This window comes from Myxine glutinosa, chromosome 1 (assembly GCF_964187855.1).
Source record: "Myxine glutinosa chromosome 1, kmMyxGlut1.1, whole genome shotgun sequence".
Taxonomy (NCBI): Eukaryota; Metazoa; Chordata; class Myxini; order Myxiniformes; family Myxinidae; genus Myxine; species Myxine glutinosa.
In genome coordinates this window covers 199305699-199322560 of record NC_136261.1, presented here as the reverse complement: position 1 = coordinate 199322560, position 16862 = coordinate 199305699, and the positions used below count along the sequence as shown (strand labels likewise).

Here is a 16862-nt window from a genome sequence, read left to right as displayed (position 1 = left end):
GGCATTTGAAGGCCATTTTCCCTGCGAGAGCGGGGGTTGGCCTTGCGGGGCCCATGACGATCTTCTCCATTTTGCCCTATTTTCTACATCTCCCCTTGTTAACCCCCTTGCCCGCATTTCTTCTTCCACCACCTTTAGCCAAGTCTTTCTCGGTCTTCCCCGTCCTCTACGTCCTTCTACATTCATTTCCATCACTCTTCTCAACCAGTCACTTTCATCCTTCCTCAACACATGACCAAACCATCTCAACCTGTTCCTCTTCACAGCATCCATCACAGGCTCTATTCCCATCATCTTTCGCAATTCATCATTTTTCTTCCTCTCTCTCAACAATACTCCGCACATCCACCGAACCATTCGCATTTCCACCCTTTCCAGCCTTTGTTCCTGCTCTACGTTCATTACCCATGTCTCGCTCCCATAAATCATAACACTTCTCACACATGCAGCATACACCTTTCCCTTCAACTTCAACAATACTCCCCTCCTCGTCAGCACGCCACTCAGTTCCCGAAACTTCTTCCATGCACATCTCACTCCAGCAACCGTTGCCGAGTCTGATCCACCTTGTCCATTCAACATGTCTCCTCGGTAGCAAAATGTTTTCACACCTTCCAGCTTCACGCCGTCTCCAAGATCCAACTCAACATTTCCTAATAATAATAATGATAATAATAATATGTATATATATATGTATGTATATATACACAAAGAATTAAGTTAAGCACCCCCCCCCCCCGTTTTTTTACAACCTCGCACATTACAAGTTTGTTGTCGTCAAAACAGTGTAATATACCCATGATATTGCTATATTTTCTGGAGAAGTGATATTATGGTCACATAAAAACATAACAATCATGCCGTTTTCAATATTTTATTCTGAATAATTTAAGGTGAAAATTTTTGGGAATTTTAGGCATATTTTCACCTCCATTTAAGTATGGAGCTATAGGTCCATCACGGACAGTGTGGATGACGTTTATGTTTTCTAACGTACAGTCATTGTTCTGAGAAGACCTCTAGCGATCTTTGCGTCAATAACGTGTGTAGGACCCACGTGATCGGATCACTGACTCAACCAATCACTTTTTTTCACTTTGATCACTCAATTTCATCAATGGATAATTGCTAATGTCATACCAATCATTATTTGATCTCACATACCTTAGAATATATGCCAATGTATACATATACACAAAGAATATATATTATGGGGTGCTCACCTTAATTCGTTGTGTAGGGGTGCTTAACTTAATTCTTTGTGTATATATATATATATATATATATATATATATATATATATATATATATATATATATATATATATATATATATACAGTGAAACCTTGACTTACGAGTGCACCAACTTACGAGTTTTCCGAGATACGAGCCGTCGCTCGGGCGGTTTATTGCTTTGAGATGCGAGCCGAGATCTGAGTTACGAGCTTACGCCACCCGCCACCAAGTGGGTTCAGGTCACGTGGTTATCTTGCCGTGCAAGCATCTCTGCCGTATATCGCTGCTGTTTTGTTTTCGCATTTTGGTTATTTTGGAGCTTACGCCACCCGCCACCAGGTGGGTTCAGGTCACGTGGTTATCTTGCCGTGCAAGCATCTCTGCCGTATATCGCTGCTGCTTTGTTTTCGCATTTTGGTTATTTTGGAAAATTTCTTAGTTTTAACCATGGGTCCTAAGAAATTGAGTGCCAAGGGCAGTACTGAGAAGAAGTAGAGGATGATGTGCTTGGATATAAAACACGCAATCATCGAAAAACATGAGCGAGGTGTGCGTGTTGTCGACTTGGTGAGGCGAATGTGAAGGCAGCTGAAGATTTTATTATAACTTTTGCCGAACTGATAGAAGCCGAACGATACATCCCCCAGCAAATCTTCAACTGTGACGAGACAGGGCTCTTCTGGAAAAAGATGCCGAGGAGGACGTATATAACGGCAGAGGAGAAGAGCATGCCAGGCCACAACTTGTTCAGAGTGCCGGCGATAGCTCGCCTTCTCTTTGTGGAAAACACGGTGAGATCCTTAACATCCAACAACTAATGGGACGCAAACGGGGCGCCCAGTTTAGCGGTACACACATTGATGAATCACCCTGCCTGTGATTCACCCATGACAGGTTATAGCTGGGTCGGGATTCAAACCCAGGCTGGACAGTTTAGAGTCAAGTGTGCGTACCTCCAGTCCAGGCCATCCTGCCAACTTGTATGCTGCATACAGGTGAAATATAAAGCGCGAGATATATTTTTATATATACTGTATATTTTAAAAAAAATTGGTGTGGTTTTTGGCGGGCTGGAACGGATTAATAGCATTTCAATGCATTTTAATGGGGAAATTTAATTTGAGAAACGAGCAAATTGAGTTACGAGCTCGGTCACAGAACGAATTAAACTCGTAAGTCAAGGTTTCACTGTATATATATATATATATATATATATATATATATATATATATATATATATATATATATATATATATATACAGACTTGGCATTTAATATGGAATCTTTTTTTTGTGGGGGTAAACTTACTTTTCAAGATGACTTAGAACCAAAAGTTCACTGGAATTATGTTGAAATTATTCTAGATTTTGTTAATGTGGCATTTAAAAGAAACAAAAACCACATTTGACATTTCAAAGCAAATAAATTGATCCTTGAAAGTGATGTTTACTGATATTGAACTGAATTCACGGACAGTACTGTGTTAAACTTCTGTACGTTTACCAGAACTATCTCTTTATTTTGCACATTAGCCCAAAAATTTTTCAACAAAAACAAAAGTTAAATTATGACTGGGATTACGGACAGTAAAATTCAGTTCAGTACTTCGTGTAACCCCCAAGAGCATTCAGGAGAGCACGTACACGTTGAGGCATGCTGTTCACGAGATTTGTCAAGGTTTGGACAGGAATCGCTTGCCATGCAGTGACAATAGCCTGCTGCAATTCACGCAAAGAGGTAGGCTGCTGGTCCAAGTTGTCGATTTGACACGTTAATTCTGCCCACAAGTTCTCTATCGGATTCATATCCGGGGACATGGCAGGCCACTCCATATGCTCTGCACCATGGTCAGCAAGAAAGTGTTGGATCATGCGAGCACGATGAGGCCGTGCATTGTCATCTTGGAAGACAAAGTTTCCTCGAAAGGCTGCACGAGCAAATGGAAGCAATGTTTCTTCTAGAATGGCCCTGCACTTGAACTGGTTCAGGTTTCCATTCAGAACAACCAGGTCAGTTTTGCCCCCTGCATGAAAAGCAGCCCAAACGGTCACCCCACCACCTCCAGCTTGGACTCTTGGCACTATACAATCTTCATTGTGGGCTTCATGCACTTGTCTGCGCACTCGGACGTGGCCATCTTGACGATAGACCAGAGATCTAGACTCGTCACTGAAGGTCATGTGATTCCAGGGTCCTGGCTGCCATTGACGGTGCTCTCTTGCCCACTGCAATCGGCGCTGGCTGTGTTGTCTGGTCAGGCGTGGCTTTCTCAGGGGACGCCTGGCACGATAGCCTGCTTGAACCAGTCGTTGGTTGACTAGCCTTCTGGATACAGGCACATTTGTCAGTTGCTGCCACTCAGCCCTAAGCCGATTATCTTACTTGGTACGGCCATTGCAGACTAACCGGTGCAGCTGGCGAACATCTCTCCTTGTGGTTCCGCGGGGACGTCCTGGCCTCGGTATTGGAGTGGGGACACCCCTCTAAGCATTTCGTTTCAGGATCTTTGACACCTGACCTTGAGTGATGCCATACTTCTGAGCAATAGCACGCTGTTTCATGCCGGAATTTCGAAAAGCCACCACTCCATGACAAACAGCATTGTCGAGTTGATGGACCATCGCCAGAGGAAGCGGCAATAACTTTTGTGGACATGCAGAAGTTGTTTTCCACTAATACAGAACGCAACAACCCTTATATACCCGATTATGTAGCCAATCGTCAAATGTACCTGTCCTTACATTTTGTCATGCCACCTGTGATATTATCCTGTTATTGACTTCTTGCTGTTAAAGACAATCAGTGACATGGTTCTTTTAACAAAGAAATCACCGAAGCGTAAAAGAAACTCACCAGATTGATATACTGAGTTCAGAAAGTAAACCCAAGTCAAGAAAAAAAAAAAATTCCATATTAAATGCCATGTCTGTATATATATATTGTTACGGTACGCGGTTAAGGATGTTGTTTGCCGAGCGAAGGCTCCGCGACCGAACAGTTGTTCCCTGACTAAACCCGATTTACCCAAACGTTGGCTGTATCGCGCCACCGCTATTCAATGAGGGAAAAGACTAAGATGACGGATGTGAAGAAAAGGAAGACGAAAGCAAAGAAAGGTTTGAAATACGATTACTATTTATTACTATTTACAGGCTCAAAGTAACCAAGGAGAAGGAAAGATAATAAAATAATATACAGAAGCTTTTAGAGACACAGGGAAAATACTAGCTTATACAGACTTAATTACCTACCCAGGACAGAACAAACAAAGACGACTCACACGGGGAATGATGATAGGAATTGGCTGGAAGGAGAGGAAAGTCCAATTGGTTCGGCAGCACGAATCGGCGCTTTGGGCAGCTGCCGTTCCTCCCCGCGCCCTGCTCCAAACCGCCGTCCAGGCCCCAAATGGCTGGCGAGCGTTGTGGCTGCTGGGGACGCTGCTGCTGCTGCTGCTGTAGACGCTGCCGCTGGCGAGCAAGGTGACGAATAGCAGGCTTTTGCGCTTCCCTGGATGACCTCTGCTTTTGGACCTCACAACTCAGCTCTGCTCTGACGACCCAGCTCTTTCCTTTGCACCTCACCACGCAGCTCAGCTCAGCCTTGGACCTTTTTGCAACTCTCTCGGACTCATCTGCTTGTCTCCTTGGGGAGCGCCCCACGGCGGGTTATATAGGCCCCGCCCTGCACCCTTTGCGAACCTCCCCCAAGCATTCTCTCTCTGCCCTCTCAAGCCAAGCCCCTCGTTCTGGGTTGGATGAGCGGGGCCGACTTACTCCTCCCCTCTATGACGAGGTGGAGACCCGCCTTTCTTCCCCAACCCTGCCTCGTGGTCAATGGCGGCTTTGGAGGGGATGTAATTGCCAAATTGAGGCTTGGCCATTACGAAAGGGGAAATGGAGGTTTTTGGGAATGGGAATGAAGGGAATCTATCTCTTTTACTCGGTGCAATGGAGTGTCATGTTAATGGACGACAAGGCCTTACTCTAAAACACATAATAAGATATAAGCTACTGAACAAGGGTTTTATCGGGTCCTGCAATGTGGTGTTTCATGGAATAACTACCGGGACGCCCTTTTTACTTTTACACAACACTGGAGGCAGGAGGCGCAGAATAAACAATAATAATAATAAAGCACACAATAAAAAAATACAGTCCTCATATCCGCAACAATATATATTTGAAGGGAAGAAGGGATGAGGATCACACACGGAAGAGGAGAGGAAAGGATCACACACAGGGGGGAGAGGGAGAGGCGCGCACAAAGGTGAGGGGAATGGGGTGATGGGTGGGGGGGGTGGGGAGTAGGGAGAGGGGTGGGAGAGGTAGGAGAGTGACACTTCTACCTTGACCTGAGATGGAGGGAAGGGAGAGAACCTGCCCTGACTGACTTACTTCTGTTTTCGTTTTTAGGGCATCACATCTCGATTTTAGAAGAGATGAACTTGTAAAATGGGTCATCATGTCCGGATGTCTGTCCGTCCGGTCGTCCGTCCATTACCTTATTGCTATTTTTGCTATTCCTCCCTTATCACCTGGCTGATTGTTCTGAAACTTGACCCATGAATACAAGACCATAGCCTGCGTAATCGCTCAGACTTCAATTTTTACATTTTACATCATGGGGACTCCCAAGTGGGGTTAACCCCCAAATTTCGGATCCATTCTCATCCCTTATTTACAAACAGATTGCTCTGAAATCCCATACAGCCCTTCTACTCGATGGTCTGCACAATTTCTCCAGCTTAAATTTTTCGATTTCAGATCATGGGTGAGTTGCAGGAGGGGGGCGAGGGGTTCTCCCCTGAAACTTTGGATCCCTACTCGACCCTTATTTACCAACGGATTGCTCTGAACCTGATACAGCCCTTCTACTCGATGGTCCACAGGATTGCTTGGTCTTAGATTTTTCGATTTCAGATTATTGGGCTCCCAAGGGGGTTCCCTCAAATCAGCAGAGGTCTGAACTACGACCTCAAGAGATGACCGTTAGCCCACTCGGGACTATTTATAAAGTAAGTCTAATACAATATAGCAACAAGAAAGGAAAATATATTTCTGCTTTGTTTTGGATTGTTGTCTTCTGTTTCTACTCAGCTCTGAATCCACCAAGAGAAGTCCACATTGTTATTAATCCAGACACTGCAGTGCCAACCCTGATGTGGCAAAGACCTAATAACCCAGGTAGGACTAACGTCACAATGGAACTTCCATCTCTACACATGCTTTGACATCACAAGTCAGATATTGATGAAACATGAGCACAATGGGACCAACGTTCATTGCTTGTTTGAATTATCTTGCATTAATTTGTCTTCTATATGAAACAATACAATAATGTACAATAATACACTGGGTTTTTTTCCAATAAAAGTGTCTGATTATCTAAGTGCTGGGAATAACATTTGAGTTTTATTTAAAAACACTTTAATACACAATGCTAGAACATTCCTTAAAGTACAAATGTACTGTAAAATGCTGTGTTATGGTCTTTGCTTCCATCTGTTCCAGGATCAAAACTTTGTGAGGAACTCTGCTGTTAAGAATTATATCCATGTTTTTGGTTTGTACTCGTACCTCTTTGAAAAAGATGACTTGGAAAAACAAATTAGTTTATTTTTGCTGTTTTCCTCTACTTTTTCCATGTTCAGAACTCACAGCATATCGAGTTCATGGAGAACCCTTTCCTGGCCAGCGTGGAGAGACACTAGACCAGATGGTTGGACCAGATCAAATGTCGTTTCCCCTGGATAGACTCACCCCTAATGTTGAGTACAGGATCAGCATCTCAGCTGTGAAGGATGGCAGGGAGAGCTCGCCAGTGACAACCACTCTCAATGCAGGCAGGTTATGAACAAAGTGGTGCTCTACACACGGAGTGACCTTTTCAATGGTCATCTAATCTGTTAAGTCATTCTCAGCTGTGAAGCATGGCAACAGAAGCTGAAATATATTTCGGAAAGCTTAACATTTCGTTTAGTTACACAGCAGTAAATAAAGTGCTGTAAATTTAGATCACAATGCCCCTTTAATAACTTTATTTTTTACTGTTCTTCAATCTTTATGCTTCATCCTATTTAGTTTCTGCAGAAGAACCGAGACCCACGAACGTCCGAATAAACTTTTACCCTGACACAATGGAAGTTGTCATTATTTGGGAATCTTCGTCAGTCTCAGGTATGTGTGTGGCACCATCTGCATTATTCTTTATCGGAACACTAAAAGTTAGGACACCTCCTGTAATTGCAGTAGAATATTGGAATGGTAATACATTTTCACAGTTTGCACACCATTCTTTTTTCAGCATTATAATTTCTTGTCGTTGGCAAAAGGCATGAAAAACTAGATGGTATTCATCGAATACTTACCCTGCACATTCAACTTGGTGTGAGCCAACTCTTATGTTTTTGAAGTTTTTTTTCTTTGATCCAATATGGCTGCCAGACCATGTGAGCGATGACATCATAAATTTATATTCTTTAATATAATTGTTGCATAGATCATACTCAAGAAATTTCAAACTGATCAGACAAAGCGTTGTCTGTCGAACTATAACGTCATAATTAAGGCACCAATGACATCATCATTACAACACCTATTCCCCATTTGGAGTTCTTTACAATGACCCACGTTTCAATTTTTTCCATGGAGCTGTTTCAGAGATATAGAGGTGCGAAGTTTTTCCAAGATGGCGCCCATACCACATGACATATGACATCATAATTATCATTAAAATATTATACAGGAGGAGGCGCTCCTATGGTCAGAATGTAGTGTCCATCGGACTAGCATTTGCAGATAAAAATTTTTTCATACTAATCAGATTAAGTGTTGTACTTGTCGAAATATGACATTATAATGAAGGCACCGATGACATCATTGTTAACTATATTATTCCCCATGTGGAGTACTTGACAATGAGCCTTGTTTCAATTTTTTCCATTGAGCGGTTTCGGAGATACTGTATAAGAGGTGTAATTTTTTCCCAAGATGGCGTCCGTACCACGCGACCTCTGACGTCATAATTATGAATAAATAAATTTTATAGGTGGAGGCGCTCCTATGGTAAAATTTCATGTCAATCGGACCAACAGTTGCCGAGAAAATTGATTTTTAAAGTGCAGGCACGCACGCCAGACGTACGTACGCAACCGAATACCCAACCCTACTTTTCGCTTCGCGAGCGCGGGGTAATAATATGTGCAACCATATTTTACATGAAGGCAAATGCAATAGGCTTTCAATAAGAATAACCAAATCATTCCACAGATAATTCATCTTTGTAAAAATCCACCTGAAATGGGGTTTATTAACATTTGTTTAATGTCGTTGTGATGATTATCGTTTCCAAATTTGCCGCTCATTGAGGGGTTTGTACATGCATTACAAGGGACCATATCCCCACCATACTGTTTATTTGTACATCTTCAATGGTTCCAAATGCTCTGATACACCATCAGTATTATGGAGTGTACGCTATCAGTACCAGTATATTATGATGTGGTCACTCTTGAAAGGAAATTTATATTCATATTTCAAAGAAATAAGGGGCTTTCGACTGATGGCATCTAACAGGCCTAATTCCATCTCCAAACAATCCACCAATCCTCCTGATTCAGCACAATTGACCTATTAGAGCTTCCTTCCTCTATTGTTCAGTCTTGTTGACCTTCCACATTCTGTCCTTCTGCTCACGTCTACTTTTGATTAAACAAAATAACCCAAGGCAACTTATTGCCTGAAGTGCAAGGTGACAAAGGGTTAAAATTAAAAGCCTCATCAGCATGTCATAGTTCAAACTTTGGTCTTATAATCGATTTCATAGTACAGCATTATTAAATTTAATGGATTACTGAACTAACGGTGAATATATTTGGGAATATATCATACTGGCATGCAATGAAACTCATCATAATCAAAACTATACCTTTACTTAATGATACAAACTTTCGCTGTAGATTTTTGGCAAATTTTGCACCGTCGCTGAGTGTTGACATCTCGGTGGGACCATACGCCATTGACTGTGGCTCCCAATTGTATCTGCATTTTTGTCATTGCCATGCTGTGTGGTTCGCCATCCGCTGGTTTATAATGTCCAGTCAACTTATTGTGCAACTCAAATCAACATGACTTGAACCAAAACTTTTCCAAAAAATTTCCTGAGCAATAAAATATTTTTTTCGTCCAATTAAAAAATCAAACTATCTTCTTTTCCCTGAAAATGATGATGTTGTAACAGGCAAGTCTCAAATTTTGAATCGCTGACGTGAGCATTTCTCCAATCATTTCAAAGCTAACGATAATTTGTCAATTGGCATTTTGGACTCAATTTCTCAACGTCCTGTTCTAGAAAATCTAGTCACTGCACCATTCACCTCTGAATTGAATGAAGCAATCCAGAAAATGAAAAACTGCAACAAAACAGCAAAAGATTATATCCCAATTGAATTTTGGAAAATTGCCCACTTCCATACTGACTTTCTTTTTCGTCTTTTCTCAGCTTTTTGGGTTCATGGAATTTTGCAAAGCGATTTCAAGAATGCAAAGGTTATGATGATTTTCAAAAAATATGACCAGTCGAATCCAAACAACTATCTTGGAATTAGTCTTCTATCGGCTGCTGCAACAAATTTGCCAAAATTATATCGTCATCTCGTTCCTTTCAGCAAAATAATCTTAAGTGAGTCGCAGAGTGGTTTTCGCAAAAATTGTTCGACTGTAATGCGAATTTCTCTCTGCGCCAATTTCAGGAGAAATGTCGAGAGCAAAATCTTCCTCTCTTCGCTGCTTTTATTAATTTCACCAAGGCTTTTGATTGTCTGAATGGATCTTTATTGTGGCAAATTTTTGATCGGTTTGTTTTTCCGGGTAAGCGAATTTTGCTGATTTGTTGTCTGCACGATAATATGAATGGTCATATTAAAATTAACAATGAGCTGTCGGCCCATTTCACGATTGAGAGAGGTGTGAAGCAGAGTGGTGTGCTTGTGCCAACCTTGTTCATGTTGTTCCTTGCTGCTGTTTTTAAGCACTTTCTTGCGCACAATGTTTTGAGTGGTATTTGTATTCATGTGCAAATTGTAGTGATTTTTTTCAATCTGCGTTGCCTTTCAGCTGACTCAAATTTTTTTCAAGAAATTTGTTTGTTATTGAATTCTTGTATGCTGATGCATTTGCAAGTAATTCTGCATAAGATTTACAGCAAATTCTCAATCTATTTTCAGCAACAATGACCGATTTTAGCTTAACAATCAATTTAAGTCAAACATAAATTTAGCATCAAGCAATCTTTCCTCAAAATTTTGAAAATATCCTCTTCTTTGCCATCGATGGCGCTGCATTGAATTTAGTGGGCAGCCTTGCCTATATTGACAGTAATTATTCCCTCAGCAGTGATCGTGAAATTAGTCGTCTTATCTCGGACAGAAGCTTAAGAAAACTGCGGAATCATGTGTGGCACTCTGTGGCATTAATTTGCAAATATAATTAGCTTTGTATCGTGCCGTCGCTTTATTTGCTTCCCCTGTATGCCAACCAAATTAAACGGCTCAACCCACAGCAGCAACATCACTTGTGTCAAATTCTGAAAATTAATTGGTCTGATTTTGTGTCTCACCGAGAAGTTGAGCAAATTTCAGACTTCAACCAATGTTCGCGCATTTGGCCACAGCAAAGTTGGGTTGCGTCGGCCATGTACATCGTATGGACGATAAAAAACTGCCCGAATCAATTTTCTCTTCTTAAATTGATGATGGACATCGTAACCATGGTGGCCAACATCTACGCTGCAAAGACCTTCTCAAAATAATTTTGAAAAAAATGTGAAGTTAGCATTGCCACGTGGAAACAATCGGAAAGACTTGTGTGAAAAATGGCATTGCGGAAATGATCGACAAGCAAAATTATATTCTCGATTAACACAGTCTTTATATAAATCACCCTTATAACTATAATCAATAATTTGTCACTTCCCGCCCTTTTACTCTATGGAATTATTTGTTGTAACTCAATGAATGTATGAATTGATCTCATCCTGTAATAGGATGGCGAATGATGATAGAGGAATGCCATACTTCTAACAATTTGCAGACTTCTAATAAAATGAAAATTTCACGATACAATCTATAATAGTAGAGGATTCATTAATGAATTTAATTTTATTTGTGGATATGATTATTTTTCCTTTGCTGATGGCTAATAAATGCTTACTTAAATTTTTTTTTTTAAATGGCTGCGCAAAAAAAAAAATCAAATTTTTTTAAACGTTTGAATTCCAGTCGATATTTCTGAATTTTGCTTATGCTTTCAACAGGAGTGACCGGTTATAAATTGCGTGCTAAACCATCTCCTGGACAACAAGGAAAATCAGTGGATATCATGGTCAGACCTGAGCAGAAGTCTTACACTCTGGAAGGACTTACAACTGGTGTGGAGTACATCATTAGCATATCGGCTGTCAAGAATGGCAACGAGGGACCAGCTGTAACTGCAACTGTATCCACAGGTGTGCTGGCCTTCCTGCATATAAATGGTTAAAACCTCCTGAAGGTTTCCTATTATATTATACATATTGGGTCAAAACGTGCAAGGTTGTGATATCACTACACTCTTTTATAAGTCCCACGAATCGTTTCTTATTCCTTTGTTACTTAAAGCATTGTTTGTTTCACATGTTTGATTCATCGGGAATATGTGGTCAAACTCTACTGAGCTTTGATGATTCATAGGCATTAGGCATGGCTGTAATAATGCTTTTGGGGAATAAACTGGCTAAGGTAATTTATTTAATAAATGCTTTTCATATGAGAAAGTGGTTCTTTTAGGATTAACAAAATAAGCATTTTAAATTTGAATACTGTATTCTACTTATGGTGAGGTATAAGCCCAAAACATATGTTAAAATACTTTTGTGGATAAATGAACCATCAGTACGGTAAGAAACTTCATCAGTCAAAATGAAACACACTAAAATGTAAGAATCATTAGAGTATAACGTGGGTGCAAGATGTCCCTGTTGGAAAAGTGGGTCAAGATGGAAGGGTTGCCCCATCTTGCAATCCGTAGTAATACACAATACTTGTTTGTGCATGCAATTTTCATTATTTTGATCATGTGCTATTCATATATCGCTACCATATTGCATTCTCAATTTGAGCTTTTTTGTATATGCTCTAAACAAACATTGAATTTTGAAGCTTTGCTGCTTGTTTGCTTTTTGTTTCAATGCTTGCTTATAGCCACATGTTAATTATTTCACAAGGCTTTGCTGGCTTTTGCACTAATCACACCTCCCTGTCTGACTTTCTGCTGCTGCACTGGCCAGCTGTCCCAGCACCCTCTGACTTCACCATTACCAACGTCAGCGACACTTCGGTGGTTCTTCGCTGGAGTCCACTGGCCCTAGACACCATCACGGGCTACCGTGTGACTGTCTCTTGGAAGGGCGAGACCCGACCTCTACTTGAGACGACAGTTGCTCGTCGTACGGGCCTGTTCTCTGTACATGGCCTTGAACCTGGGATAGAATATGATTTCTCTGTGACGAGCTTGGTGGATGGTGGGGAGAGTTTGCCAATCAGGCTCACTCAGAGCACGGGTGAATAAGAGTTTTATGCTGAATATATTGCCAATCATTGATAATTGTAGACATCATTGATTTACCATCACAGTTTGAGTAAAATATTATGCATCATTTTTACTTTTTTATGTACAAGTGAGGCTCATGAAAGAGCGAGATGAAGATTGATGGGCATCATACAAAAAATCAGTGCTGAAGCTTAGAAGTACCGAGGAATGTCTTCACTCAGTGCAGGATAACGATCCTGCACCTCACTTTGTAGGCCAGCTTGAAAATGAATTGTGCCCAGGATAAATCATCCCTGAATTTAATACCAAGATGTTAATGGAATTGAGTTTCTTCAATATTTGACTGTAGAGTACAACATATATGTGGATTAGCTTATAGGTCCTTCTGGAGAAATTTGGTGAAAATGTGAGACATATCTGGGTTGGATAACATCTTCCAGGTATTGCGCTCATTTCTAATCTTCTCAATGTTTGTTGAGAGGGATTTCTCTTTTGCTAAACTGTCCTTGGGATGAGTAACTGATTGATAGAGGGTATAATCATCTACAACGTGGTGGAGAAAGTTTTTTTTTTTTTTTCCCCAGAGAGTAAGAGGTCGTTTATATATAAAAGGAACAAAATTGGATCTAACACTACTTTGGGTTACACCACTTTCAACTGGGGAACAAACGAGATGTTTCCCTCAGGTCTTACACATTGTTTGCATGTGTGAAGGAAATAAGCCAGGAAAGAATGGAGATAATTATCTTGAATATTATCGGTAGATAATTTGACGAGTGGGTTGGGATGCCTGTATCAAAGGCTTTAGATGTGTCCCTGCGCACAGGTCTGACTTCCTATTTCATGTTCATACCCTCCATCCATTGCTGGGAGAGTAGCAGCATATCCAGAGCTGAGTGACCAGGATGAAATTTAAATTGGCAGTCAGTGCTAAAAAATTTGGTGAAGATGTAGGACCTGACATCAGCAGTTATGATAGATTCCATAACTTTACTAACTATGGGAAGTAGACCTAATGGTCTATAGTTGAATAGATTGGTGTTTGCAGTATATTTGCGAAACTGGTGATGTTGCCTACCTTCCAAGAAAAGGGATGCACCCCATGGAAAAGGTCCACTAAAAAGGACCCAAATAGAGGGGAAACTAGTTATATGGAGTGGGATTTGAGAATACTGGCACTAATGCCCGTGGCCCATTTGCAATGGCAAGGCCAGCAAGAGACTTATTGGCCTTCCTAGGACTAATGCTTACAGTGTTACTGGGAAAGGAGGAGCAAGGTGGTGAAGTGTGGGATGGGTAGGGGACCCTTGCCTTGGAGCAAACTTGGAGCATTTCCCCCTGCTTTTCATGTTGTTGAGTTGCATGCATAGATTTTAGATGGTGACACATTTTATTAATTCACATTCTATCCGTATGGATATTGAGCAAAATTGGCCATCATGGCCATCATTGGATCGCGGGCCAAGTAGTCAGGTTCACTATGTCAATAAATTATATTTCGTTCAAAATCATGGTAGATTAGCAAACCTATACATTTTTGGAAAGGTTATAGCATAAGGAAACTAAAAATCAATGTTTACATTTGGAGAGATACCTGTATGGCGGCCATTTTGGATTTTCAAAATGGCCACTGTAAAATACATATTTTGTTCTATTTCTGCCTCTAATTACCCTAAAAACTTTTTAAAATATACTAAACCTATATTTTCAGGGACAAGGAATCCAATGAAAGTATCAAATTTGTGCTATGGGGAATGGTAAGACACGAATCAAAGGTTTTGAATTGCAAAATACTGTCTTTATATTCGCGATAAGTTGCATAATCAAATACATGTTATCATTTTGTACAGGCAGTTAATAACATCAAAATGTGTCACAATAATTCATATCACCAAACATACACAGGCAGTCAGCAAAATCATATATACACATGCAGTCAGTATAACTTCACATCTACACAGGCAGTCAATGACAAAATATACACAGGCAGTCAATGGCATCAAACATACACGATTACAGAATATGCCATTTAGAGTTCGTCATCACTGTCCTGTGTGTCGTATCCGACAATATAGTCCGCATCGTTTTCACAGTCCGTTCCACACAAGCAAAGGTCGGTCAAATTGATTGGCAAATCGAATTGGTCGAATGGTCGATCGAATCGAATTCGATGAATCGAATCGAATTGAATCGATCGAATTGGTCGAATGGTCGAATGGTCGATCGAAGCGATTGGTCGAATGGTCGAATTGGTCGAATGGAATTGGTCGATTGGTCGAATTGGTCGAATCGAATTGGTCGGAATTGGCAAATGTAAACATTGATTTTCAGATTTTCCATGTAATAACGTTTCCAAAAATGTATAGGTTTGCTAATCTACCATGATTTTGAACGAAAAAACATAGTGAACCTGACTAAAGGGTAAGTTGTGGGTAATCGCCCACCCCCAAATCCAAACAAATAATGCTATCTACAGCTATGTGCGTATGAAAGAAGATGAAGAACCTTGAAATAAGTACATGGAATTGTTGCAGATAAATTAAAGTCTTATTGACATTAAAAGTCTTCCACCCTTCCTGATAATTTGTGATTCTTTCACAGGTTTATTTTAGTTTATCAGGGAAATGTATGGGGTTCAATAAAGTACTCATGACAGAAGCTTGTTGTGCCATCTCAAAATAATGTGCGTATAACAGTTTCATCATTAAACTTTAGAATAGTAGAAGCAAGAAATTGTGGTATTGGTGTTGCTTTGTCGAGCACTTTGTTCAGCATAAAATGGTTGTTAAGCCGGCTATTTCATCTGCAAGCACTTGGACATAAATGGTCCCATTGTGACTATAAAACAACAGGAGATCTTAGGTGCAGTATTATTACAAAGTAAATTTTGCTTACAGTATTCATTGTGATAAATGTAAAAAGTTGCACAATATGAAACTAGAAAGCATCTGAAAATGCAAAGCCCGTCCGCATCCACTTGGTATTCAGAGTTCTTCTTCGTCTAGATGTGATCTTTTTTATCTAAAGATTACATCCGGATGAAGATCACGTGATCTTTTTTGACCTTTTGATTTAAAAAAAAACAATCAGCTTCTAGATTTGATTGGTGAACCAATTCAATGACCCAATATGTAAATTCTTTAAATTTCAGGTCAATCAGATGAAAATTGGCCTCTAAATGGCCTCTAAAGGTGGTTCTTTCTGTTCTAATCAGATGAAAATTTATGATTTTATGCAACATTTTGATGCAACAACCTTTAATTCAACAAACAAATAAAAAACAACCTTTAATTCAACAAATAAATAATCGGCTACAAGCTTTTGATTTGTGAACCAATTCAGTGACCCAATATGTAAATTCTTAAAATTTCAGGTCAATTGGATGAAAACTTACAATTTTATGTGATGTTGACCTTTGACATTATGAACTTTTGATCAAATTATTAGTATGTCTTCTCCATATTCTCATAATAAAGCCTTTATTGAAAATTTTATGACAATACTCAAATGGTAAAAAGTTACAGCCCAGACAGACACACAGACAGACAGACAGACACACAAAAGTCATTGCAAAACCCTGTCTCCCACCACCCAGGAGATGGGCTAATAAAAAATGGCTAAGCCTTTTGTCATTTCAAAGTGACAGTCTTATACAATATATCAACAAGAAAAGAAAATGGTTTCTGCTGTGTTATGAATTGTTGGCTTGTGTTTCTACTCAGCTCTGAATCCACCAAGAGAGGTCCACATTGTTGTTAATCCAGACACTGCAGTGCCAACCCTGATGTGGCAAAGACCGAACGTCCCAGGTAGGACTAACGTCACAATAATTCGATCTCTACATGTGCTGTGACATTACAGGTTCATGATCAAGTCGGATGCCGATACAACATGAGCATAATAGGGCAAGCGTTCTGCCCTTGTTTAAACTTTCTTCTGATTTAATTTGTCTTCTATTTTAAAAATACAATACTGCACAATGTTATATCCAAGTATAACGTTCTATAATATACTGGGTGTTTTTTTTTTCCAAGAAAA

The 16862-nt window shown here is 40.1% G+C and overlaps 1 protein-coding gene across 7 annotated transcripts in view; it reads left to right on the top strand.

The window, feature by feature from the left end:
• Positions 1 to 16862, top strand: part of LOC137433592 (uncharacterized) — a 377223-nt gene that overhangs the window by 130561 nt on the left and 229800 nt on the right. For 6 of the 7 annotated variants that reach the window (XM_078782386.1, XM_078782378.1, XM_078782398.1 and 3 more), the window contains 6 exons: positions 6336 to 6422; positions 6890 to 7081; positions 7320 to 7415; positions 11551 to 11742; positions 12562 to 12834; positions 16547 to 16633. In XM_078782386.1, the coding sequence (XP_078638512.1) occupies positions 6336 to 6422; positions 6890 to 7081; positions 7320 to 7415; positions 11551 to 11742; positions 12562 to 12834; positions 16547 to 16633 (927 nt within the window). The remainder of the gene's footprint in view (positions 1 to 6335; positions 6423 to 6889; positions 7082 to 7319; positions 7416 to 11550; positions 11743 to 12561; positions 12835 to 16546; positions 16634 to 16862) is intronic. The other variant, XM_078782406.1, reaches the window with a different exon arrangement.